The following is a 26,832-nucleotide window of genomic DNA, read 5'->3' on the forward strand; positions in this document are numbered from 1 at the left end:
TCGATGAAGGCAAGCATGCCTAATGCCTTCTTGACTACCTTCTCCACCTGTATTGCCACTTTTAGTCACCTGTGTACCTGTACACCCAGATCCCTCTGCCTATCAATACTCTTAAGGGTTCTGCCATTTACTGCATATTTCCTATTTGGCTTAGACCTTCCAAAACGCATTACCTCACATTTGTCCGGATTAATCTCCATCTGCCATCTGTCCGCCCAAATCTCCAACTGATCTAGATCCTGCTGTACCCTCTGCTGGTCCTCATCACTTTCCACAATTTTTGTGTGACGACACTATTTATGTTGTCCACAAACTTGCTAATCAAACCAGTTACATTTTTCTCCAAATCATTTATCTACATGACAAACAGTTAGCTAGTGGTGGGATTCTACTTGTGCCTACTTGTGACACGAGCAATAAATAATAGCTTGATGACAATATCACTGGGTCATTACCTCCCTCCTTCCTCGTGTGCGACATGTTTGCTTTCTGGTGATGAGATGGAATTGGGAGACTTGTGAGGCATTATCTAGCGAATTCAAATTGGAATTTTAATTTAGTTATCAGGAATTACCTGTGCTGATCTATATCTCTCTGCTTTATTGTCTACAAGGTGACAACCCCAGACAAGGTTTTTCAGCCGTTCTTGCTTCAAGACTGGGAAATCCCCTCCCCAAGGTCCATAGACCTTGGCATGGGCTGTCCCCCACTCGCTACGAATCCCGTGGCAGCCGGACAGGAAAATCCTGCCCCTAGTGGCACCGTGATGCTCCTACACCAAGTCCAATTTCATTTCTGCATCTCATTCCATTCTCAGGTGCTGGTTTGAAGGAAAGGTGCAGTTGTCCTGGAGAAAACTACAGCTCTGATTCAGTTACATGACATTCTTCGCACAGAGTTTAATATCTACTCAATCTTACACGGAAACGTGGAAGATAGGAGAAGGAGGAGGCCATTTGGCCCTTCGTGCCTGCTCCGCCATTCATCATGATCATGGCTGATCGTCCAACTCAATCCTGCTTTCTCCCCATAACCTTTGATCCCATTCGCCCCCAGGTGCCGCCTCTTGAATGCACTCAATGTTTTGGCATCAACGACTTCCTGTGGGAATGAATTCCGCAGGCTCACCACCCTTTGGGTGAAGGAATGTCTCCACATCTCTGTCCTAAATGGTCTACCCCGAATTCTCAGTCTGTGACCCCTGGCCCTGGACCCCCCCAGACAATGAGCTAAATTTTTAAGGAGCGGGTCAGGATTGAATGTTATTTTTGGGGAGTGTTCTTTTTTTATATATTCGCTCGGGGGATGTGGGGGTCGTTGGCTGGGCCAGCATTTATTGCCCATCTCTGAGGGCATTGTTAGCACATCCCTGTGGGTCTGGGGACAATGTGCAAACTCCACACAATCTCCTGAGATCGGAATTGGACCCGGGTCCCTGGCACTGTGAGGCAGCAGTGCTAACCGCTGTGCCACCGTGCCATCCCCAAATTGAGTCCATTGGCACATGATCTCAGACTTTTGTATCATTTTCCCTACGTAAGGAGGTGAAAGAGAGAATGTCCGGGATGCGTGGGATCCTCGATTTTCCTGGCTGCTTTTCATTCATGCTTACTTCATATTTTATTAATCCCTCTCGTGCTTATATCTAATTGCCTCTTGAACTGAGTGCATCGCTCGGTCATGTCAGAGGGAGATTAAGAGTCAACATATTGCTGTGTGTCTGGAGTCACATGTACAAAGAACAAAGAAAATTACAGCACAGGAACAGGCCCTTCGGCCCCCCCCACCAAGCCTGCACCGACCATTCTGCCTGACTTAACTAAAACCCCCTACCCTTCCGGGGACCATATCCCTCTATTCCCATCTCATTCATGCACTTGTCAAGATGCCCCTTAAAAGCCACTACCGTATCCGCTCCCACGACCTCCCCCGGCAGTGACTTCCAGGCACCCACTCCTCGCTGTGTAAAAAATCTGTCTTCTACATCTTTTAAAATTTGCCCCCCTGCACCTTAAACTTGTGCCCCCTAGTAATTGACTCGGGCAGACTGGGCAAGGAAGGCAAGTTTCCTTGCCTAAAGGACATTAGTGAACCAGATGGGTTTTTACAACAATGGTTTCATGGACTTTTATCTCCAGAGTTTTATTGAATTTATATTTTATCATCAGCTATGACAGGATTCGAACCCAGGTGCCCAGAACCTTACCCTGGGTCCCTGGATTACTAGTTCAGCAGCAATACCATTCTGCCACCGCCTCCCCCTCTTGCTGCAGGACAGACTTTCAGAGGTTTATCCATAGTTCCAAGTCAAAAATATAGGCTGGCACAATGGTTGGTACAGCTGCCTCACAGCGCCAGGAGCCCGGGTTCGATTTCCAGCTTGGGTCACTATCTGTGTGGAATTTGCACATTCCCCCTGTGTCTGCGTGGGTTTCCACCGGGTGCTCCAGTTTCCTCTCACAGTCTGAAAGACGTGCTGGTTAGGGTGCATTGGCCGTGCTAAATTTTCCCTCAATGTACCCGAACAGGCACCGGAGTGTGGCGACTAGGGGATTTTCACAGTTATTTTAAGCCTACTTGTAATAATAATAATAGATAAACCTAAAAACTGATGAAAGATATGATGTGAAATGCTTCCTGTGACATCAGGTTCCTGCAGTTTTTGGATAAATGAGATAGTGGTCTAAACTATTCATAGAATCTCTACAGTGCAGAAGGAGGCCATTCAACCCATCGAGTGGGTACTGGCTCTCTGACAGGCCATTTCACCCAGGTCCTCCTCCTGTAATCCCACTGAGGAAGGGCTGTCTAGACTCGAAACCTTGGCTCTATTCTTCCCCCCGCAGATGCTGCCGAGATTTTCCAGCGTTTTCTGCTCAGATTCCGGCATCCTCGGCATTTTCCTTTTATTTACCCCGTTCATTCCCTTAACCTGCCCACACCTGATGGTCGCTCCTGGGCCGTAAGGCGCGGCGTGACTCCCGCGGTGGTGAGAGAGGTACCTCGCTCAGTGGAGCCGAGTCGGATGTGGGGGTCGTCCTCAAAGCCAACGGGAATCTCTCCGACTTTCCCGGTGGAGCGCGATCGGGAGAATCCCGCGCTCTCGTCGCGTTCACTCGATTCGGGGTCAATGAAGAGACAGTCGCACTCAGTCTCGGAGAGTTGAGGGACATCAGATCCCATCATTTCAACCCAGTCACAGGAGCAGGAATGATTTAAAATCAATGGAAGTCTGCATTCAGTGTTAGTTGATATTTAATTTCTATATTTAGTGCAGAGTGTATCACCTCACTGCCTCTGACCCACAGCTCAGATGATCCGAGTTCTTTATGGCACAGATTGCAGAGATACAGCTCTCCCGTGAATAGAGGTGGTTAAGAGGTCAGCGCCAGCCTTATCCGCGACCTTCGCATCCCTTGAGAAGCGTATGAACAAACCTATACCCTTCTGCACACAGACAGATCCGCTCACCACAGCCCCATTTCCACAGTGACACCAACACTTACACACACCTTCCCACACAAACAAGTGGACACATGCACTAAGATACACTTAAACAGCTTGACACACGTATGCAGATATATATGCACAATCTCACACTCAAACATACCAACTCACAGACACACACACACTTTCATACATACACATACGCTCACAGACACACACACACACACTTTCATACATACACATACGCTCACAGACACACACACACACACTTTCATACATACACACACTTTCATACACACACACACACATACACACACACACTTTCATACACACACACTCACACTCATGCACACACACACTCACATACACACTTTCATCCCCACACACACATACAGTCACACACACACTCACATACACACACACACACACTCACACACACTTTCATACACACACTCACGCACGCACACACACACACTTTCATCCCCACACACACACACACTCACGTACACACTTTCATCCACAGACACACTCACACACCAACACACACTCACACACTCACACACACTCATACATGCACACATGCTTACACACACTCACACTCACACACACACAAACACACACATTCACATTAACACTCACTCACGATCATGTTCACATACAGGCACTCACTCACACATACCAACTCCACACACTCACAGATATTCATACACACACAAACACACACACAAATTCACAGACACACACACACACGTACAGAAACTCACACGCACACTCACATACACACAAACTCACAGAAATGCACACATTCACAGACACACACAAACATACACATTCACCCACATTCAGACTCACACACACACACACACACACGCCAACCCAGCATTGGCTGAGAGCTGAGCTTCCTCCGCCGTGCAATACATTCACCCCTGGGGAAAGTGGGGAATAGTGGGGCAAGTGGGGAAATAGGGAATTGTGGGGAAGTGGGGAAAGGAGTGGGGGAATAGTGGGGTGGTGAGTGTCTGGAACGAGCTGTCAGAGGTAGTAATAGAGGCGGATGCAATTTTGTCTTTTAAAAAGCATTTAGACAGTTACATGGGTAGGATGGGTAGAGAGGGATATGGGCCGAATGGGGGTGATTGGGACTAGCTTGATGTTTTAAAAAAAGGGCAGCAGAGACAGGTTGGGCCAAAGGGCCTGTTTCCATGCTGTAAACCTCTAAGACCCTACCGCAGAGACACAGCTGCCGTATTTTACAATGTTGATTGAAGGGTCATTGTTGGCCAGGACACTGGGGAGAAGATCCCTGCTCCTCAAGTCATGCGTGGGATCTTCTGCATCCAACTGAGAGGGCAGAATGTGTTTAATCCCTTCATTTAAAAGTTGGTACCTTCCAAGTGCCCGCCTGGATTTGTACTCCTGTCTCCAGAGTGGGACTCGAACCTGTAACCTGAGATAAGACTGTTCCCACGTGGGTCACAGCTGACACTTACACTTCAATATCTGATAAAAACAACACACAGACCGTACAGGAATGCTGTAAATACATTTAAAATGCTGTGAGTAATGGAAATTAGTGGTGTTTCGTGCAACCTACACACTCGATGCTGACTGAAGGAACAGCACTAATAAAGCCCCTGAGTGAAATCAGATGTGCTGAGTTACATTTTAATATCAAAAGGGAACATGTTCCGTGCGCACCAGTACAACATTAACTAGCCTTCAGACAGCACTTTGCAGGCAGCGAGCAAATGTCCTCGGGCACGGCAGCACAATGGTTAGCACTGCTGCCTCACAGCGCCAGGGACCCGGATCCAATTCCGGCCTCGGGTCACTGTCCGTGCGGAGTTTCCACATTCTCCCCGTGTCTGCGTGGGTTTCCTCCCACAGACCAAAGATGCGCAGGTTAGGTGGATTGACCGCGCTAAATTGCCCCTTACTGTCCAAAGCTGAGTCGGTTAGATGGATTGGCCATGCTAAATTGTCCCTTAGTGTCCAAAGATGTGTAGGTTAGGTGGATTGACCATGCTAAATTGTCCCTTAGTGACCAAAGATGTGTAGGTTAGGTGGATTGACCATGCTAAATTGTCCCTTAGTGACCAAAGATGTGTAGGTTAGGTAGATTGGCCATGCTAAATTGTCCCTTAGTGTCCAAAGATGTGTAGGTTAAGTAGCTTGGCCATGCTAAATTCCCCCTTATTGTCTTAAGATGTACAGGTTAGGTAGATTGATAGTTATAATCTACAGAACGATAGCAACGGGTTGGTGGAGTGGGTGGTAAAGTGGCAGATAGATTTTAACTTAGAGGAGGATGAGGTGATATATTTAGGGAGGTTCAACAGTTGCAGGGAATACACAAAATGGGAATGTATTAAGGAGGATAGAGGAAGTGAGAGATCTTGGCGTACAAGTACACAGGTCCCTAAAGACAGCAGCTCAAATAGACAAGGTTGTAAGGAAGGCATAAGGAATGCTCTCCTTCACTTGGCAGAGATATAGAATATAAAAGTGCAGATATAGTGTTGGAATTGTATAAAACACTGATGAAGCCACAACTGGAGTATTGTGTGCAGTTCTGGTCACCACATTACAGGAAGGATGTAATTGTTCTGGAGACGGAATGCAGAGGAGGTTTACAAGAATATTGCCAGGGCTTGATAAGTGTAGCTATGAGGAGAGATTGGATAGGTTGAGGTTATTTTCCTTCGAACATAGAAGGCTGAGGGATGACTTGATTGAGTGATCAAAATTATGAGGGGGACAGATGGAGTGGGGAAGGATCAAATTGTTTCCCTTGATGGAGAATTCTAGAACCAGGGGACACAGACTCAGGATAAGTGACAGAGGGTGTAGAGAGGACATGGGGAAGAACTTTCTTATGCAGAGGGTGGTGGGGTGTCTGGAATTCACTGCCCAAGTTGGTGGTGGAGGCAGAGACTCTAAACTCCTTCAAAAAGTACCTGGATCTGCACCCTGAGTGCTGTAAGCTGTGGGGCTACGGGGCCGGATGCAGGTAGGTGGGATCAGAAAGGTCTCCTGGGTGTCCTCGGGCTGGCCTGGGCAAGATGGGCTGAATGGTCTCCTTCTGTGCTGTAACCTCCCTCTGGTTCTATGTAGGGAGTCTATGGTTCCATCCGAGGATTAACCTTCCGTTAAGTGTGAGGAATTGCGATGGTTATTTTTGGTACCTCACAAATCCTGCGGAATGAGAATGACAAAGGGAGGAATTTTTCCATCCTGCCCCCATGGGAACTAAAGTGGGCGCGACACGGGTTCAGCAAAGGTCCACGACGATCCTTTAAAACAGAGATGAGGAGGAATTCCTTCAGCCAGAGAGTGGTGAATCTGTGGAACTCTTTGCCACAGGAGGCTGTGGAGGCCAGGTCATTGGGTGTCTTTAAGGCAGAGATAGATAGGTTCTTGATTAATAAGGGGAGCAGGGGGTATGGGGAAAAGGCAGGAGAATGGGGATGAGAAAAATATCAGCCATGATTAAATGGTGAAGCAGACTCGATGGGCCGAGTGGCCTAATTCTGCTCCTGTGTCTTAAGGTCTTATTTGATTTAATTTGATTTGATTTGATTTGATTTATTATTGTCACATTATTAGTATACAGTGAGAAGCCTTGTTTCTTGCATGCTATACAGACAAAGCATACCATTCATAGAGAAGGAAAGGAGAGGGTGCAGAATGTAGTGTTACAGTCATAGCTAGGGTGTAGAGAAAGATCAACTTAATGCGAGGTAGGTCCATTCAAAAGTCTGACAGCAGCAGGGAAGAAGCTGTTCCTGAGTCGGTCGGTACGTGACCTCGTGTATCCTTTTTCCCGATGGAAGAAGGTGGAAGAGGGAATGTCCGGGGTGCGTGAGGTCCTTGATTATTGTCGGCTGCTTTGCTGAGGCAGCGGGAAGTGTAGACGGAGTCAGTGGATGGGAGGCCAGTTTATGGACCCCAGGTGGGATTTTCCGGCATGGGGGGGGGATAGGGAGAAGTGGGCGGAAAATCCCACGGAAAGATTTGAGGCTGAGTCGGAGAAGTGACGATGCCATGGGACGTGTGTCTGAACTAATTCCTGGTCGCCATGCACATTCACCAATTTACCGGTTAATATTGGCAATTATTTCATCTCTTTAGAGTTTGGGATTGATTTTTTTTTAAAAATGTTAATCGCGTGTGAGTTGCCCTGATGGCTCCCTAGTGTTCTGTGTAAATCAATGGGAATCTAAGACAAACAGAACACAGGGACATTAATCCCTTTTGACTCCACAGTGCCAACAGGGACAGAAGTGGTCAGGTTATGAGGAGAGGCAGGGCTTGGGTGCCTGAAGATTAACTATTAACTATTACTTACATGGCGAAAAACTGCAGCAGGCGACAGTGCAGAGGGACCTCGGGGTCCTTGTGCATGAGTCGCAAAAACCCAGCTTGCAGGTGCAGCAGGTGGTCAGGAAGGCGAATGGGATGCTGGCCTTCATAGCGAGGGGGATTGAATATAAAAGTAGGGAGGTCTTGCTGCAGCTGTATAGGGCATTGGTGAGGCCGCAGCTGGAGTACTGTGTGCAGTTTTGGGCGCCGCACCTGCGCAAGGATATTTTGGCCCTGGAGGGAGTGCAGAGGAGGTTTACTAGGCTGATGCCGGAGTTGAGGGGGTTGAGCTATGAGGAGAGGCTGAATAAACTAGGCTTGTACTCGTTAGAGTTTAGAAGAATGAGGGGAGATCTCATTGAGACGTATAAGATGATGAATGGGATGGATAGGATAGAGGTGGAGAGACTCTTCCCGCTCAAAAAAGACAGTAGGACTAGGGGGCACAGCCTCAAGATAAAAGGGGGGCGGTTTAGAACGGAGTTGAGGAGGAACTTCTTCACTCAAAGGGTGGTGAATCTCTGGAATTCTCTGCCCGTTGAAGTGGTGGAGGCTGCCTCGCTAAATATTTTTAAGACGCGGGTTGATGGGTTCTTGATAAGAGAGGGGATTAAGGGTTATGGGGAGAGGGCGGGAAAGTGGAACTGAGCCACGACAGATCAGCCATGATCTTATTGAATGGCGGGGCAGGCTCGAAGGGCTAGATGGCCTACTCCTGCTCCTATTTCTTATGTTCTTAAGGGATGGGAATGGAGGCGTACAAACGAACGGTCTAGTTGGAAGCATGAGCAGCACAGGCTTGGAGGGCCTGTGCTGTTGTTGTTCTGTGTTCTTATTTAAGTTTCTGAAGTATTTTTTTAAACATATTTTTGGACCCACATCCTGTTTTTTTTTACCCTTTGGGGATCTAACAACTACAACAAGGCCCATTTTCAATCGACTTGCTGTAGGAAAGATGTGATTAAACTGGAGAGAGTGCAGAAGAGATGTTGCCAGGGATTGGGTTATAGGAAGAGATTGATTGGGCAGGCCAGGATTTTGGCCTTTGGGGCATAGGAGACTGAGGGGTGACCCTACAGGGGTGTGTAAGATCAGCAGGCACATGGATAAGGTGAATGCACTCAGTCTTTTTCCCCAAGGGTTGGGGAATTGAGAATGAGAGGGGGTAGGTTTAAGTTAAGAGGGGAAAGAATTAATGGGAACCAGAGAAGAGACTTTTTACAGAGAGGGTGGTACGTATGTGGACTGGGCTGCCAGGGGAAGTGGTTGAGGCAGGGACATTGACAACATTTAAAAGGCATTTGGACAGATACATGGACAAGTATGAGTTCCCTGATGGAGGTAATGACTGGAGTATAAGTTCCCTGATTGAGATAACGATTGCCTGAATGGCCTCCTCCTGTCCCTTCATCAGGGCTGAATGGCCTCTTCCTGTTTCCATAAGCAAGGCTGAATGGCCTCCTCCTGTCCCAATGAGCAAGGCTGAATGGCCTCCTCCTGTCCCAATGAGCAAGGCTGAATGGCCTCCTCCTGTCCCAATGAGCAAGGCTGAATGGCCTCCTCCTGTCCCAATGAGCAGGGCTGAATGGCCTCCTCCTGTCTCAATGAGCAGGGCTGAATGGCCTCCTCCTGTCTCAATGAGCAGGGCTGAATGGCCTCCTCCTGTCCCAATGAGCAGGGCTGAATGGCCTCCTCCTGTCCCAGTGAGCAGGGCTGAATGGCCACCTGTCCCAGTGAGCAGGGCTGAACGGCCTCCTCCTGTCCCAATGAGCAGGGCTGAATGGCCTCCTCCTGTCCCAATGAGCAGGGCTGAATGGCCTCCTCCTGTCCCAATGAGCAGGGCTGAATGGCCTCCTCCTGTCCCAATGAGCGTGTTGAATGATTTGGTTTGATTTATTATTGTCACATGTATTAACATACAGTGAAAATCATCGTTTCTTGTGCACTATACAGACAAAGCATACCGTTCATAGAGAAAAAAAGGAGAGAGCGCAGAATGTAGTGTTACAGTCATAGCTAGGGTGTAGAGAAAGATCAACTTAATGCGAGGTAGGTCCATTCAAAAGTCTGACAGCAGCAGGGAAGAAGCTGTTCTTGAGTCGGTCGGTACATGACCTCAGACTTTTGTATCTTTTTCCTGATAGAAGAAGGTGGAAGAGAGAATGTCCGGGGTACATGGGGTCCTTAATTATGCTGGCTGCTTTGCCGAGGCAACGGGAAGTTTAGACAGAGTCAGTGGATGAGAGGCTGGTTTGTGTGATAGATTGGGCTACATTCACGACCTTTTATAGTGCCTTGCAGTCTTGGGCAGAGCAGGAGCCCATACCAAGCTGTGATACAACCAGAAAGAATGCTTTCTATGGTGCAGCTGTAAAAATTGATAAGAGTCCTAGCGGACATGTCAAATTTCCTTAGTCTTCTGAGAAAGTAGAGGCATTGGTGGGGCTTTCTTAACTATAGTGTCGGTATGGGGGGGCCCAGGACATGTTGTTAGCGATCTGGATACCCAGAAACGTGAAGTTCTTGACCCTTTCTACTTGGTCCCTGTTGATGTAGACAGGGGCATGTTCTCCTTTACACTTCCTGAAGTCAATGACAATCTCCTGTGTTTTGTTGACATTGAGGGAGAGATTATTGTTGCTGCACCAGTTCACCAGATCCTCTATCTCACTCCTGTACTCTGTCTTGTCGTTTGAGATCCGACCCACTATGGCGGTGTTATCCAGCAAACTTGAAAATCGAATTGGAGGGGAATTTGGCCAGACAGCCATAGGTGTATAAGGAGTATTGTCGGGGGCTGAGAACACAGCCTTGTGGGGCACCGGTGTTGAGGATGATCATGGAGGAGGTGTTGTTGCCTATCCTTAGATTATGGTCTGTCAGTTAGGAATTTTAGGATCCAGTCACAGAGGGAGGTGCCAAGGCCCAGGAGTTTAGAGATGAGTTCCATGGAGATAATAGTGTTGAAGGCTGAGCTGTAGTCAATAAATAGGAGTCTGACATAGATGAATGGCTTCCTCCTGTTCCAACGACAGGGCTGAATGGCCTCCTCCTGTCCCCAATGAGCAGGGCTGAATAGCCTCCTCCTGTCCCAATGAGCATGTTGAATGATTTGGTTTGATTTATTATTGTCACATGTATTAACATACAGTGAAAATCATCGTTTCTTGCACACTATACAAAGCATACCGTTCATAGAGAAGGAAAGGAGAGAGCGCAGAATGTAGCGTTACAGTCATAGCGAGGGTGTAGAGAAAGATCAACTTAATGCGAGGTAGGTCCATTCAGAAGTCTGACAGCAGCAGGGAAGAAGCTGTTCTTGAGTCGGTCGGTACGTGACCTCAGACTTTTGTATCTTTTTCCTGATAGAAGAAGGTGGAAGAGAGAATGTCCGGGGTGTGTGAGGTCCTTAATTATGCTGGCTGCTTTGCCGAGGCAACGGGAAGTTTAGACAGAGTCAGTGGATGAGAGGCTGGTTTGTGTGATAGATTGGGCTACATTCACAACCTTTTATAGTGCCTTGCAGTCTTGGGCAGAGCAGGAGCCATACCAAGCTGTGATACAACCAGAAAGAATGCTTTCTATGGTGCAGCTGTAAAAATTGATAAGAGTCCTAGCGGACATGTCAAATTTCCTTAGTCTTCTGAGAAAGTAGAGGCGTTGGTGGGGCTTTCTTAACTATAGTGTCGGTATGGGGGGGCCCAGGACATGTTGTTAGCGATCTGGATACCCAGAAACGTGAAGTTCTTGACCCTTTCTACTTGGTCCCTGTTGATGTAGACAGGGGCATGTTCTCCTTTACACTTCCTGAAGTCAATGACAATCTCCTGTGTTTTGTTGACATTGAGGGAGAGATTATTGTTGCTGCACCAGTTCACCAGATCCTCTATCTCACTCCTGTACTCTGTCTTGTTGTTTGAGATCCGACCCACTATGGCGGTGTTATCCAGCAAACTTGAAAATCGAATTGGAGGGGAATTTGGCCAGACAGCCATAGGTGTATAAGGAGTATTGTCGGGGGCTGAGAACACAGCCTTGTGGGGCACCGGTGTTGAGGATGATCATGGAGGAGGTGTTGTTGCCTATCCTTAGATTATGGTCTGTCAGTTAGGAATTTTAGGATCCAGTCACAGAGGGAGGTGCCAAGGCCCAGGAGTTTAGAGATGAGTTCCATGGAGATAATAGTGTTGAAGGCTGAGCTGTAGTCAATAAATAGGAGTCTGACATAGATGAATGGCCTCCTCCTGTCCCAAAGAGAGGGCTGAACGGCCTCCTGCTGTCCCAATGAGCAGGGCTGAATGGCCTCCTCCTGTCCCACTGAGCAGGGCTGAATGGCCTCCTCCTGTCCCAATGAGCAGGGCTGAATGGCCTCCTCCTGTCCCAATGAGCAGGGCTGAATGGCCTCCTCCTGTCCCAATGAGCAGGGCTGAATGGCTTCCTTCTGTCCCAGTGAGCAGGGCTGAATGGCCTCCTCCTGTCCCAATGAGCAGGGCTGAATGGCCTCCTCCTGTCCCAATGAGCAGGGCTGAATGGCCTCCTCCTGTCCCAATGAGCAGGGCTGAATGGCCTCCTCCTGTCCCAATGATCGGGGCTGAATGGCCTCCTGTAATTGTGCATGGCAAAGGGCATTGACTAGCTGTTGTGTGAGTATCTGGGCCTGGCTGGAGTTGCCCTCTTTAATGCCCCTCTCTCTGATTCAGCCCACAGAGAAATCTGGATGGTTTGGTCGCAAATCACTGATAAATTATGAATGGAAGCGATGATGATGATGGTGATGAAGGCACGTCAAACGCAGAGGATGAGATTCAGCACGGGCAGGACTGTTAGCCGACTGATACTGCTGACCCTTTGGACCTTGTCACTGCTGACTGGCCTGGCCCAGTCCCACGTCTGCCCCAAGGGCTGCTCCTGTAGCAACCAGTTCAGCAAAGTGATCTGCACCCGCTACGAACTGCGCGAGGTCCCTGAAAGCATCTCCACCAACACCCGCTACCTGAACCTGCAGGAGAACATTATCCAGGTCATCAAGGCGGACACCTTCAAGCAACTGCGACACCTGGAGATCCTACAGCTCAGCAAGAACCTGATCCGGCAGGTGGAGGTGGGGGCTTTCAATGGTCTCACCAACCTCAACACGCTGGAACTCTTCGACAACCGGCTGACCACGGTGCCCAGCGGGGCCTTTGAGTACCTGTCCAAGCTCCGCGAGCTCTGGCTCAGAAATAACCCCATCGAGAGCATCCCTTCCTATGCTTTCAACCGGGTGCCCTCGCTGAGACGCCTGGACCTGGGGGAGCTGAAGAAGCTGGAGTACATTTCCGACGCGGCCTTTGAGGGGCTGGTTAATCTGAGGTATCTCAACCTGGGCATGTGTAACCTGGTGGAGATCCCCAATCTCACCCCCCTCATCAAGCTGGAGGAGCTGGAGTTATCGGGCAACAGGCTGGAGGTGATCCAGCCCGGCTCCTTCCAAGGCCTCACCAACCTCCGCAAGCTGTGGTTGATGCACGCCCAGATCCAGCTGATCGAGCGCAACGCCTTCGACGACCTCCAGTCGCTGGAGGAGCTCAACCTGTCCCACAACAACCTGACGTCGCTGCCCCACGACCTCTTCACGCCCCTGCACCGGCTGGAGCGGGTCCACCTCAACCACAACCCCTGGCACTGCAACTGCGACGTGCTGTGGCTGAGCTGGTGGCTGAAGGAAACGGTGCCCAGCAACACCACCTGCTGCGCCCGCTGCCACTCGCCGCCCAACCTCAAGGCCCGTTACATCGGCGAGCTGGACCAGAGCCACTTCACGTGCTACGCGCCGGTCATCGTGGAGCCGCCCACCGACCTGAACGTGACCGAGGGCATGGCGGCCGAGCTCAAGTGCCGGGCGGCCACCTCCATGACCTCGGTCAACTGGATGACGCCAAACGGCACGCTGATGACCCACGGCTCCTACCGGGTGCGCATCTCGGTGCTGCACGACGGCACGCTCAACTTCACCAACGTGACGGTGCAGGACACGGGCCTGTACACCTGCCTGGTCAGCAACTCCGCCGGCAACGCCACCGCCTCGGCGACCCTCAACGTCTCGGCGGTGGACAGCAGCAACAGCTACAGCTACTTCACCACCGTGACGGTGGAGACGGTGGAGGTGGTGGACGAGCCCAAGTCGACGGAGCGCGAGCCGGGCCCCACCCCCTCGGGCCACTGGGAGACGCCGTACTCCACCACCTCCCTCACCCCCCGCAGCACCAAGGCCACCGAGAGGGCCTTCACGGTGCCCATCACCACGGAGACGGCGGACAGCGCCATGGCGGGCCTGGACGACGTGATGAAGACCACCAAGATCATCATCGGCTGCTTCGTGGCCATCACCTTCATGGCGGCGGTCATGCTCATCATCTTCTACAAGCTGCGCAAGCAGCACCAGCTCCACAAGCACCACGGCCAGACCCGCACCATCGAGATCATCAACGTGGAGGACGACATGGCCGAGGCCACGCCCGGCAACAGCTGCCTGACCCTGCCCGCCGTCGACCACGAGCACCTCAACCACTACACGGCCTACAAGGCCCACTACAACAACAACACCACCGGCGGGGGAGGGGGCGGGGGAGCGGCCCTGAACTGCACCAAAAACCCGCTTCACAACTCTGTGCACGAACCTCTGCTCTTTAAATCCAGCTCCAAAGAGAATGTGCAAGAGACACAGATCTGAGGGGCCCCGCCCGGCCTCCGGGGCCTGGTCACTCGAGGCTTTTAGTGCCAACCAACAACCAACAACCACCACAACAACAACAACAACAACAGCAGCAGCAGCAGCAGCAACGGAGGCAGGGACAATACAACAACAATAACAACAACAACAACAACATCGGGAACAGACAGGGGAAATGCCTAACTGGCCGCGGAACTGAACGTTTTATTGCACCCTCCGACCCCCCCGCCCCCCATACCCACTCCCCCACCCTCCTCCCGGGTTCCGGCGCCAGGCTGCCGTGGAGGGTATAGGGTGCGTCACCATCGAGTCCGGCTCCGTGATGCAGCCGTCGGTCAGTCACTTCACTGACTTGTACAAATGGACCGAGAGTCCCAGGCTAGGCTAACAATCACTCGCAACCTCACTCTGCCCTCTCTCTCTCTCTCTCTGTCCTTCCTCCCTCCCTCTCTCTTTTTCCTCTCTCTCTTTCTTCTCTCCCTCTCTTTCCTCCTCTCCGTCTCCCCACCGCAACCTCTCTTCTCTCTCTCTTCTGCTCACATTTTCTTTTCTCTCTCTTTCTCTAGCTCTCTCATTTTCTCTCTCTCTCTTTCCCCTCTTCTTTCTCCTCTCTCTCTTCATGTTTCCTTCCTCTCTCTTTTCTCTCTTCTCGCTCTGTCTCTCTCTCTTTCCTCACTCCTCCTTCTTTCTCTCACTTTCTCACATTCTTTTCTTTCCCCTCTCTCTTTCCTCTGTCTCTCTTTCTTCCCCTTCCCTCTCTTTTCTACAGTTCCTTTCCCTGACTGGGCAACCACTTCCATTGTTTCCATTAGTCCATTTGCTGAACTTTGCCTGCTCAGACTGGCAGCCATTTGCAGTGTCCCAGCAGCCTCACATTCTGACCTTACCTGTCTCAGACTGGCAGCCATTTGCAGAGTCCCACCAGCCCCACATTCTGACCCTATCAGTCTCAGACTGGCAGCCATTTGCAGTGTCCCACCAGCCCCACATTCTGACCCTATCAGTCTCAGACTGGCAGCCATTTGCAGTGTCCCACCGGCCCCACATTCTGACCCTACCAGTCTCAGACTGGCAGCCATTTGCAGTGTCCCACTAATCCCACATTCTGACCCTACCAGCCTCAGACTGGCAGCCATTTGCAGTGTCCCACTAATCCCACATTCTGACCCTACCAGTCTCAGACTGGCAGCCATTTGCAGTGTCCCACTAATCCCACATTCTGACCCTACCAGTCTCAGACTGGCAGCCATTTGCAGTGTCCCACCAGCCCCACATTCTGACCCTACCAGTCTCAGACTAGCAGCCATTTGCAGTGTCCCACCAGCCCCACATTCTGACCCTACCAGTCTCAGACTGGCAGCCATTTGCAGTGTCCCATCAAGCTAAGCCAGTATTGCCTCTTTCCATTCCCATTCTTCCTTCCGGACTTCAGCCATTTTGCAATCCGCAGTGAACAATCTGGCTGACCTTCCCAATGACCCCAAAGTTCAAGAGCTTGGCGCACTCCTAACCGAGAGGCGTGAGGTAATCATCACGGGAAGTGTGAGGTCCCTGTGGCACCTTAGCCTGCCTAAACGCTGATATTTCCCATTTGTGTGATGCAAGTTCACCCTCTGGTGGTCTGTCCAAGGCTGCTTCGGGGGAGGGGAAGTAGGAGGGGTTGAGGGGTGGCGGGGGGGAGCGGTGGGGGGTTGGTATAGGGGAAGCGGTGACATTGAATGCACTCAGAACCCACGGGGCGGGGAAACCGGCGTCAGAATTTCTGTGATGCAAAGGCATGAAAGAACGGCGTCGCTACGTCCAACCGATCCCATCGAAGGGAGCCCCAAGACTTTGTCGGAGGTGACCGCGAGCTAGGCCTCCGTTAAGGGAGCGTGCCTGAAACCTGGGGAAGTGGGTGAGTGAGGGACGCTTACGGTGGATTTTCTTTCAGAAAGAACCCAACAACAGATCTTTTGTTGACTTTTTTTTTGTGGTTGGTAGGAGGGGGACCTTCCTGCCGTGTCCCCCCTCACACCCGCTCACCCCCCCCGCCTCAACCCGCCAAAGGGCCTAACCGCAGAGGCCCAGGGAAGAATCTCGGCTGACTCATCTGACGCCCACTTTTTTTTACAGAGAAACTGTAAGGCCTCCATTTGACCCTCGCGACCGAGCCAAGGAGCTCCCTGGCCTGGCAACACTGACCGAACCACATCGTGGGCCGCGAGGGGACTTGGCAAGAGGCCAGCTCTTGGAGTCGGGTCTGGAGAAACACAGGGTACCTCTCCAAGGAGAGGGGTGGAGCACGTTTCAAACTCATTGCGACAGAAAAACAAAAGAGATGGTTATGTCTAACGCAAGATTTTTTTTCTCTCTCTCTCTCTACTGGTTCAGTTCTTTTACCCACAGCCCCGAGACTTGAGGGGAGGGAGCCCGGGATCGATGTGCGGGTGTCCGTTCTGCTCTGAACCTCTACCCTTTAGCCTGGGGGTGGGTGGTACAGCGAGTGCGCGAAACCCAAACCCTCAGACCTTGAGGCTCCTCTTTGCCTCCTTCCCTCGCTCTCTGACACTCAGTACTTGCCTCCTGATCGGGGCAAAGGGGAATGAGCGAGCCGGGGGGGGGCCAGGAGGAGTGGGGGGGGGCGGTGGTGGTTGGTGGATGGTGGGGGGTTGTTGGGGGGTGGGGAGAGAACCAACACTTTTCACCATTTCCATTATTCCTTTCCTTTCCCTGAACCCTTTTCTATCTCGACAAGGCAGGATAATTGAGGGTCGGGGTGCGGAGACCCCGAATGCTGGCGTGGGTGTTTTGTAGAGGTGAAGTTATCTGAGAGCAACGTTATCAACCTCAAAAAGGGGGTGGGTGTGGAGACCGCGGTGTTGCTCCTGCCGCCGTTTCCCGTTGTCTACGAAGGTGGTCTTGAGGTTGATGTGGGAGTGGGTCGCCAAGAGGAAAAAAGGCCCGTTCCAAACGCAGGCAACCGCGCTCGAGGTGGGCCTATCCGACCCCCCTCAACGTTTCCTGAGGAAACTCCCCCGAAACTTGGTCCCAACGTAGGTTCACCCTCCCCCTCCTCCCAACGCTCCGAAAGATGACGGACAGGAAGTAGCAGGAAGGCCCTACACGTGGGGATCCGTCTTCCCCCACTGTGGAAAGGAAGGCCTCCTGCCTCCTCCCCTCCCCTCCCCTGCGGGTCGGCTGTGGGTTCAGCCATGAGGTCCCGGGGCACTCCAGCCAGTTGGGAATCTGAGAGCGGAAGGGTCGGTGTGGGGGGTGGGGGCGGCGGTGGGATTGGAGGGGGCAAGAGAGACCAGTCCCAGTCAGAATCAAAAAAAAAAATGACCGTTGAGAGCAAAATTGGGAGTGAACAGATAGTCCTTCGTACGTTACACTTTAGCAATAATTCCATCCCGTAGCTCCGATGGTGGTGTTAGCCTTGCAGCCCGGAAAGATTCTGAGTTCTTTGGGGGGGGGGGGCCACGGTGCTGTCTTCTCCGCCACGGGAACCGTAGCAGGCGGGACACAGGCCCGTTGATCTCAAAGCGAGATTTTCCGGCCTCGGGGAAAACCCCGTCCCTAGTTTAAGGTCATCGCCGTCCCGAGGGGGACACACGGAGTTGATTCAGGGAATGAGACCATTGGATGTGGTGAAGGGGGAAGAAGTTGGGGGGGTTGGAGGAGGGGGGGGGGAGCGGCTAGAGGGTTTGAGCACCTACTGTTGGTCTTGCTGGGTACTACACCACCAAGGCGGCGATCGGACCTGCGCTGTGTGTGTGTGTGTGAGAGGCACCCGGCACGGTTCAGCGTCGCAGCTTAGCTAAGTTCCCATCTCCCCCAATTAGTTGACTTTCCCCCAGTTAGTTGCCCATTCTTTTCTCCACCCTTGCCACCCACACATCGTTTCCCTCCCCCAACCCCCTACCCCGCCTCCTCACCCCCCCCCCCCCCCCACTCAAACAGGCAGGAGTCCCCAACAGAGCGGGGGGGTAACCCGTCGAGCGTCTCGTGCCCTCTGCACCTTCTAACAACACACGTTTTTTTTCCCTCATTTCTACCGAATGTCATACATGATGTTAAACTCGAGAACTTTGTACAGATGCATACAACTGTATTCTCTGAATTAAGTGAAAAAAAAAAGAAAAAATTGTTTGTCGGTGAGGACATGCAGCTGTTACCGATCGGCTGTTACTTTTACAAGTGTTATGTTATAGATTGAAAGGGTTTTTGATTAAATTTAATACCCCAAATCTCTTTTGTGACTCTCCAAAATGGCCTCCCTGTGTCCCAGAGTGCATTGCAGGGCAGTGATAAATTGGCGCGCGAACAGAGCCGGTACGAGGCCTAAGTTAATAAATTAAGATACAATAAGCAAGGCTTACTGTACTTTATAACACTGTTAAAGTGATCGTCACCATCGTACTGGGCAATAAAACGTTATGGTGAGGTTAGTTGTTAGGGACTCTCCAATGGGGCAACACGGTGGTTTGCTCTGCTGCCTCACAGCGTGAGGGACCCGGGTTCGATTCCCGGCCTTGGGTCACCACCCTCTGTGTGGAGTTTGCACCTTCTCCTGCGTGTCGGTTATGGGGGTGCTACCAGTTCCCCCCCACAGCCCGAAAGACGTGCTGGTTTGATGCTAAATTCTCCCTCAGTGTGACCCGATCAGGCGCCAGAGTGTGGCAACTAGGGGATTTTTACAGTAACTTCATTGCTGTGTTAATATAAGGCTACTTATGACACTAATAAATAAACTTAAAATGGGTGGCACGGTAGCACAGTGGGTTAGCACTGCTGCTTCACAGCTCCCGGGGCCTGGGTTCGATTCCCGGCTCGGGTCACTGTCTGTGTGGAGTTTGCACATTCTCCTCATGTCTGCGTGGGTTTCCTCCCACAGTCCAAAGACGTGCGGGTTAGGTTGATTGGCCGTGCTAAGAAATTGCCCCTTAGTGTCCAGGGATGTGTAGGTTAGAGGGATTAGTGGGTATAATATGTAGGGATCTGGGGGTAGGGCCTGGGTGGGATTGTGTTCGGTACAGACTCGATGGGCCGAAGGGCCTCTTTCTGTACTGTAGGGTTTCTATGAATCTAAATCGCTGTCGCATTCCTAATTAGGAAGCATTTCACGTCACATCTTTCATAAGTTTAGTGATTATTGTCACAAGTGAGGCTCACATTAACACTTCAACAAAGTTACAGCAAAAATCCCCCTCGTCACCCCTAATAAATAAACTTTAGCACGCTCCCCTGTCTCTGAATCTCACCTTTTTAAACTATCCTCCCTTTCACCCTCAACCTACGCCCCCGAGTAATTGACCCTTCGATCCTGGAAAAAAAGACCCTGACTATCTACTCTATTCAAGCCTGTCATAGTCTTGTAAACCTCTATAGGATCCCTCCCCCGCATCCTCCGACACTCCAATGAAAACAATCCAAGTTTGTGCGACCTTTCTTCATAGTCCATATCCTCCAAACCAGGCAACATCCTGGTCAATCTCTTCTGTACACTTTCAAAAGCATCAACATCCTTTTCTCCGGGTGCTCCGGTTTCCTCCCACACTCCGAAAGACGTGCTGGTTAGGGTGCATTGGCCATGCTAAATTCTCCCTCAGTGTGACCCGAACAGGCGCCGGAGTGTGGCAACTAGGGGATTTTCACAGTAACTTCACTGCAGTGTTAACATAAGCCCACTTGTGACACTGATAAATAAACTTAAAAAGTGACGAAAGGTGCGATGTGAAATGCTTCCTAATTTTAATAATGCGACATAGTAATTTTCATTTTAAGTTTATTTATTAGTGTCACAAGTGGGCTTACACTAACACTGCAATGAAGTTACTGTGAAAATCCCCTAGTCGCCACATTCTGGCTGCTGTTCGGGTCACACTGAGGAAGAATTTAGCACGGCCAATGCACCCTAACCAGCACGTCTTTCAGACTGTGGGAGGAACCCAGAGGAAACCCACACAGATACGGGGAGAACATGCAGACTCCCCACAGACAGTGACCCAAGCCGGGAATTGAACCCAGGTCCCAGGCATTGTAAGGCAGCAGTGCTAACCACTGTGCTACCGTGCTGCCCTATATCTTCAAGTGCTTTCTAAATTGTTTGTTACACAAGAGGGTGAGGATTAAAGTCCAGTTTTATTAAGAAAACCAAAATGAGAAGCTTATAGATTTAATAGAGGCAAACAGCGCAGCAATGGAGAAAATAACGGGACTTAAAATTGACAAATCTCCAGGACCCAATGGTTTTCATGCAAGGATACTCAAAGAAGTGAGTGAAGATATTATGTATGCTTTGGCCGTGACCTTCCAACGTTCCCTTAATCCAGGAATTGTCCCATTAGATTGGAAAATTGCCAATGCCACTTCTGTTAGATGTGATTTTGCGATTGGGCAGCGCTTGTTGAACACTCCTGAGTGTGCTAGTGGCTACACTAACAATCATGTAAGATGATTAGTTGTGCTTGTGAACTGGCTGATTCACACTTGTTGGAGGGATGTACATATTTATACAGACACCCATTCTCTGCAAAACAATAGGAGTATGTCCATATCTTGCACTTCTTTTTTAATTACCCATGAGCTTGGACAGCCTATTGCCTTTGCCATGGTGATGCCTCAGCCAATCAGAGTCAACTTGCCAGCCAATCAGCAGTATTAATTATTGCGATCCTTTGAAATTTAGCATTCTTGCACCTGTCCTGAGAAGTTCAAGATGAAAAACTTCAGCAACACGTGTCTTTTTTCAGCAAGGAAGCTACTCAAGGCAACTCTTAAGGTTGTTGTTCTTCTCTTGTTGTTGGAATCCTCATGGATAGAGGACTGGATTTCTGCCATGTCAGAGAGACACCACAGGTCTTTGGAAATTGTGGGTGGGACCCGGATTCATAAGGCTCATCAACCTTTCTGGCGGGAACCGTTTTTGCTGCTACAGGAAAGGAGGTGGGTCATGATTCACACAGCCATAAATCAGGTGAGCACGTTGAAATTAATCGAGAGTTGAAACAGACCCCATTCATAATGGCACGGTGGTTAGCACTGCTGCCTCATGCTGCCAGGGACCTGGGTTCAATTCCCGGCTTGGGTCATTGACTATGTGGAGATTGCACATTCCCCCCATGTCTGCATGGGTTTCCTCCGGGTGCTCCGGTTTCCTCCCACAGTCCAAAGACGTGCTGGTTGGGTGCGTTGGCTGTGCTAAATTCTCCCTCAGTGTATCCAAACAGGCACCAGAGTCTGGCGACTAGGGGATTTTCACAGTAACTTCATTGCAGTGTTAATGTAAGCCTACTTACAGTAAATAAGCTTTAAAACTTTTTGGCTGTTGGAGGGGCCTTAATCCACAGTGTGGGAGTCATGAATTGATGGACTAGTTGTGAACCACGTTTAGCAGGACCTGGGTTCGAATCCCACCACAGCAGTCAGTAGAATTTGAATTCAATAAAAAAAATCTGGAATTAAGAATCTACTGATGACCCATTGTTGGAAAAACCCATCTGGTTCACTAATGTCCTTAAGGGAAGGAAATCTTAATTGGTCTGGCCTACATGTGACTCCAGAGCCACAGCAATGTAGTTGACTCTCAACTGCCCTCCAAGGGGCAAATAGGGATGGGCAATAAATGCTGGCCCAGCCAGCGACACCCATGTCCCACGAGTGAATAAAAGGAAGGCAGGTAAGGTCATGATAACTGTCCTAATCAAAAGATCTTTAAATCCCACTATCTTTAAACTTCAAACAAAAATAGGCTTCAGATTGAATTTAGAAAGAACTTCTGCTGGACTCTGTGGGTAGCACAGTGGTTAGCACTGCTGCCCCACAGCGCCAGGGACCCAGGTTCGATTCCTGGGCTTGGGTCACTGACCAGGTGGAGTCTGTACGTTCTCCCCTTGTCTGTGTGGGTTTCCTCCGGGGGGCTCCAGTTTCCTCCAAGTATGTGTGGATTAGGTGGATTGGCCATGCTAAGTTGACCCCTGTTCCAGAATTGGCATGGATCGCTTGGAGGAGAGTGTGACGTGATGAACCTTGGCAGGAAGGATTAGAAAAGGCAAAAGAAAATAAAGAATTCAATTCTAAAGAGTGCGCAGGAAGAGAGGGGCCATACCGACACAAATAATTGAAGATTTCAGGTTAGTTCGCGATAGCGGCTAATAAGGCAGTCAGAACTCTTTTTGTTTCATTCATAGAATCATGGAAACCCAACAGTGCAGAAGGAGGCCATTCAGCCCATCGAGTCTGCACCGACAACAATCCCACCCAGGACCTATCCCCAAAACCCTAGCTCGTCCCCCTGCCACTAAGCAGCAATTTAACATGGCCAATTCACCTCACCCACACATCTTTGGATGCTAAAGTTTATTTATTAGTTACAAGTAAGGTTTGCATTAACACTACAATGAAGTTACTGTGAAAATCTCCTGGTGGCCACGCTCCAACAGCTGTCAGGGTCAATGCACCCAACCAGCATGTCTTTCTGACTGTGGGGGGAGCCCATGCAGACACGGGGAGAATGTGCAAACTCTGCACAGACAGCGACCCAAGCCGGGAATCGAACACCAGTCCCTGGCACTGGAAAGCAGCAGTGCTAACCACTGTGCTATCACACCCGCCCCCACCCCCACCCCACCCCCCTACCTCACCACTAAGGAGCATTTAAGCATGGCCAATGCATCTAATGTATATATCTTTGGACACCAACGGGGAATTTAGCATGGCTATTTCATCTAAACTGCATATCTTGGGATGGCGGGACGAAACCAGAGCACCCGGAGGAAACCCACGCAGACACGGGGAGAACGTGCAGACTCCACACAGACAGTCACCCAAGGCCAGGTCGATCCCAGCTCCCTGGTGTTGTGAGGCAGCAGCACTAATCATTGTGCCACCGTGATGCCACAGTGCCACAATTCGTTTTTGGAATGTGGGTGTCATTGGCTTGGCCAGCATTTATTGCCCATCCAGAGTTGCCCCTTGAGAAAGTGGTGGTGAGCTGCCTTCTTGATCTAGTGCAGCCCCTGGGACTTGTAAACTGACGTTTATAAAAATAGTCTCAACCGGAGTATTGCGTCCAATTCCAAACACCGTGCTGTCGGAAAACTGGTTTATCTTTGGAATGGGTGCAGGACGATTTATGAGTCTGCTTCCTGAGGTGAGGGTCATAGAGTGGTAGAGATTTACAGCACAGAAACAGGCCCTTTGGCCTAACTTGTCCATGCCATCCAGTTTTTATCACTAAGCTAGTCCCAGTTGCCCGCATTTGGCCCATATCCCTCTACACCCGTCTTCTCCACATAACAGTTTAAACATTTTTTTAAAAGACAAAATTGTACCCACCTCTACTACTACCTCGGGCAGCTCATTCCAAACACTCACCACCCTCTAAGTGAAACAATTGCACCTCTGGACTCTTTTGTATCTCTCCCCTCTCACCCTTAAACATATGCCATCTGATTTTAGACTCCCCTTACCTTTGGGAAAAGATGTTAACTATCCAGCTAATCTGCACAGGGCTGAGGGACTTCAGGTGAGTGGATAGACTGGAGAGGCTGGGGCTGTTCTCCTTTGAGAAGGGAAGGTTAAGAGGAGCATTGATGGAGGCATTCAGAATCAAGAGCAGAGGGGGGGGAATGGAAATGGTGTCTGGGGGGAGTGGATAGAGGGGGGGCAAATGGTTCCCATTGCAGGCGGATCAGGAAGCAAAGCTGAGTAGCCCTTTCAAGGAGTGGGAGCAGACACTACAAGCTAATCAAACTCCTTCTGCGCACCTTTTAGAATACAAGAGAAATGTCTTCACCTAAATAAAGAACAAAGAAAGTTACAGCACAGGCGCATCAGTCCTCCAAGCCTACACCGACCATACTGCGCAACTGAACTAAAACCCCTTACCCTTCCAGGGCCCATATCCCTCTATTCCCACCTAATTCATGTATTTGTCAAGACGTCACTATCGTATCTGCTGACCCTCCTGCCCCCCCAGCAGTGAGATCCAGGCACCCACCACCCTCTGTGTAAAAAATTTGCCTCCTACACCTAAAGAGATGTGATGAATGTGTGGGATTCACTAGCTGCCGTGCTAACCACTCTGTCACCTACTAGGTGTTAAGAGGTAAACCTGTTAGGACTGAGGTGAGGAGCAGTGTCTTCACCCAGAGAGTGGTGAATGTGTGGAATTCACGACCACAGAAAGTAGTTGAGGCCAAAATGTTGTGTGATTTCACAGAGGCCCAACTTGTCCATGCCGCCTTTTTTTAAAACGCCTAAACTAATTCCAATTTGGCCCATATCCCTCTATACCCATCTTACCCATGTAACTATCGAAATGTTTTTAAAAGACAAAATTGTACCCGCCTCTACTACTACCTCTGGCAGCTCATTCCAGACACTCTCCACCCTCTGTGTGAAAAAATTGCCTCTCTGAACACTTTTGTATCTCTCCCCTCTCACCTTAAACTTATGCCCTCTAGTTTCAGACTCCCCTATCTTTGGGAAAAGATATTGGCTGTCTGACTGATCTATGCCCCTCATTATTTTATAGACTTCTATAAGATCACCCCTCACCCCTATAAGATCACACTCCAGAGAAAAAAAATCCCAGTCTATCCAGCCTCTCCTTATAACCCAAACCATCAAGTCCCGGCAGCATCCTAGTAAATTTCAAGAAGAAATTGGATATAGCTCTTGGGGCTAAAGAGATCAAGGGATTTGGGGGAAAGGGGGATCAGAATATTGAATTTGATGATCAGCCATGATCGTAATGAATGGCGGAACAGGTTTGAAGAGCTGAATGGCCTCCTCTTGCTTCTAGTTGCTATGTTTCTATAATTATTCAATGTTTCTCCAAGTATCTTAATGTGCGTGGGGCATCCTTAATGTTTCAAAGATGTTTACGAGGCAGGTTTCACTTGTTTGAGAATTAATAACAGATCCCGAACACAAGAAGCACGTTTCTGGGTCAGGCTCTCAGCCTCATGGGTAACAGTACTCCTCCGAGGTCACATGAGTGATGTTATTCTGGTGACTGACAGCATGATTCATTTGAACTGCCCACCAGCCTACGGATCTGACTGCACAGGGAGGCCAATCAGTTGGCAAGGCGATTGCCAACCCCGGGATTAAAAACCTTTCACAAAATGAAACACAGCGGCCTCCTCTGCACTTCACTAATGATATAATGATCGCTCGTTAAATGTCTGGTCTCCGTTTTTATTTATCTGACAGTCCCCAGTCACTGGCAAGGTAACACGTGAGGTGGAGGGAATGTGATCCATCATCTTTGCCTGGTGGTACTCCACTTGTTTACAATTTAGCATGGCCAATCCACCTAACCTGCACATCTTTGGACACTAAGGGGCAATTTAGCATGGCCAATCCATTTAACCTGCACATCTTTGGACACTAAGGGGCAATTTAGCATGGCCAATCCACCTAACCTGCACATCTTTGGACACTAAGGGGCAATTTAACATGGCCAATCCACCTAAACTGCACATCTTTGGACACTAAGGGGCAATTTAGCATGGCCAATCCCCCTAACCTGCACATCTTTGGACACTAAGGGGCAATTTAACATGGCAAATCCACCTAATCTGCACATCTTTGGATAGACTGGGACATTTTTCTCTGGAGCGTAGAAGGCTGAGGGGTGTTCTTATAGAGGTCTATAAGATAATGAAAGGAATAGATCAGCTAGATAGTCAATATCTTTTCCCAAGGGTAGGGGAGTCTAAAACTACAGCATATAGGTTTAAGGTGAGAGGGGAGAGATACGGAAGTGTCCAGAGGGGCAATTCTTTACACAGACGGTGGTGAGTGTCGGGAGCAAGCTGCCAGAAGTAGTAGTAGAGGCGGGTACAATTTTGTCATTTAAAAAGCACTTTAGACAGTTACATGGGTAAGACGGGTATAGAGGGATATGGGCCAAATGCGGGCAACTGGGGTTAGCTTAGGGATTTAAAAGGACAGCATGGGCCGAAGGGCCTGTTTTGATGTTGTAACCCTCTGTGACTCTATGACTCTATCATTCTTGTGGACACTTTCCAAGGCAAATACCTCCTTCCTTAGATATGGTGCCCAAAACTGCTCACAATACTCCAAATGGTGTCTGCCCAGAGCCTTGTACAGCCTCAGAAGTACATCCCTGCTCTTGTATTCTAGTCCTCTCGACATGAATGCTAATATCGCATCGGAATGTGGTGAAGGAACTATTTTACATGGGTTGTGGCCATCGTGGGCAAGGCCAGAATTTATTGACCATCCCTAATTGCCCCTTGAACTGAGTGGTTTGCTAGGCCATGATAGAGGGCACATTGCTGCGGATCTGGAGTAAC

General features: G+C 49.8%; 1 protein-coding gene across 3 annotated transcripts in view; it reads left to right on the forward strand.

The window, feature by feature from the left end:
• The window catches only part of lrrc4ba (leucine rich repeat containing 4Ba), a 174,955-nt gene extending 160,350 nt beyond the window's left edge, over positions 1–14,605 (forward strand). For all 3 annotated transcript variants that reach the window (XM_080217600.1, XM_080217598.1, XM_080217597.1), the window contains exon 2: positions 12,510–14,605. In XM_080217600.1, coding sequence (XP_080073726.1) covers positions 12,560–14,521 — 1,962 coding nt within the window. In that variant the 5' untranslated portion in view covers positions 12,510–12,559 and the 3' untranslated portion in view covers positions 14,522–14,605. The remainder of the gene's footprint in view (positions 1–12,509) is intronic.
• Positions 14,606–26,832: the final 12,227 nt, after the last annotated feature.

This window comes from Carcharhinus amblyrhynchos, chromosome 35 (genome assembly GCF_965287045.1).
Source record: "Carcharhinus amblyrhynchos chromosome 35, sCarAmb.v2.hapA, whole genome shotgun sequence".
Classification (NCBI taxonomy): Eukaryota; Metazoa; Chordata; class Chondrichthyes; order Carcharhiniformes; family Carcharhinidae; genus Carcharhinus; species Carcharhinus amblyrhynchos.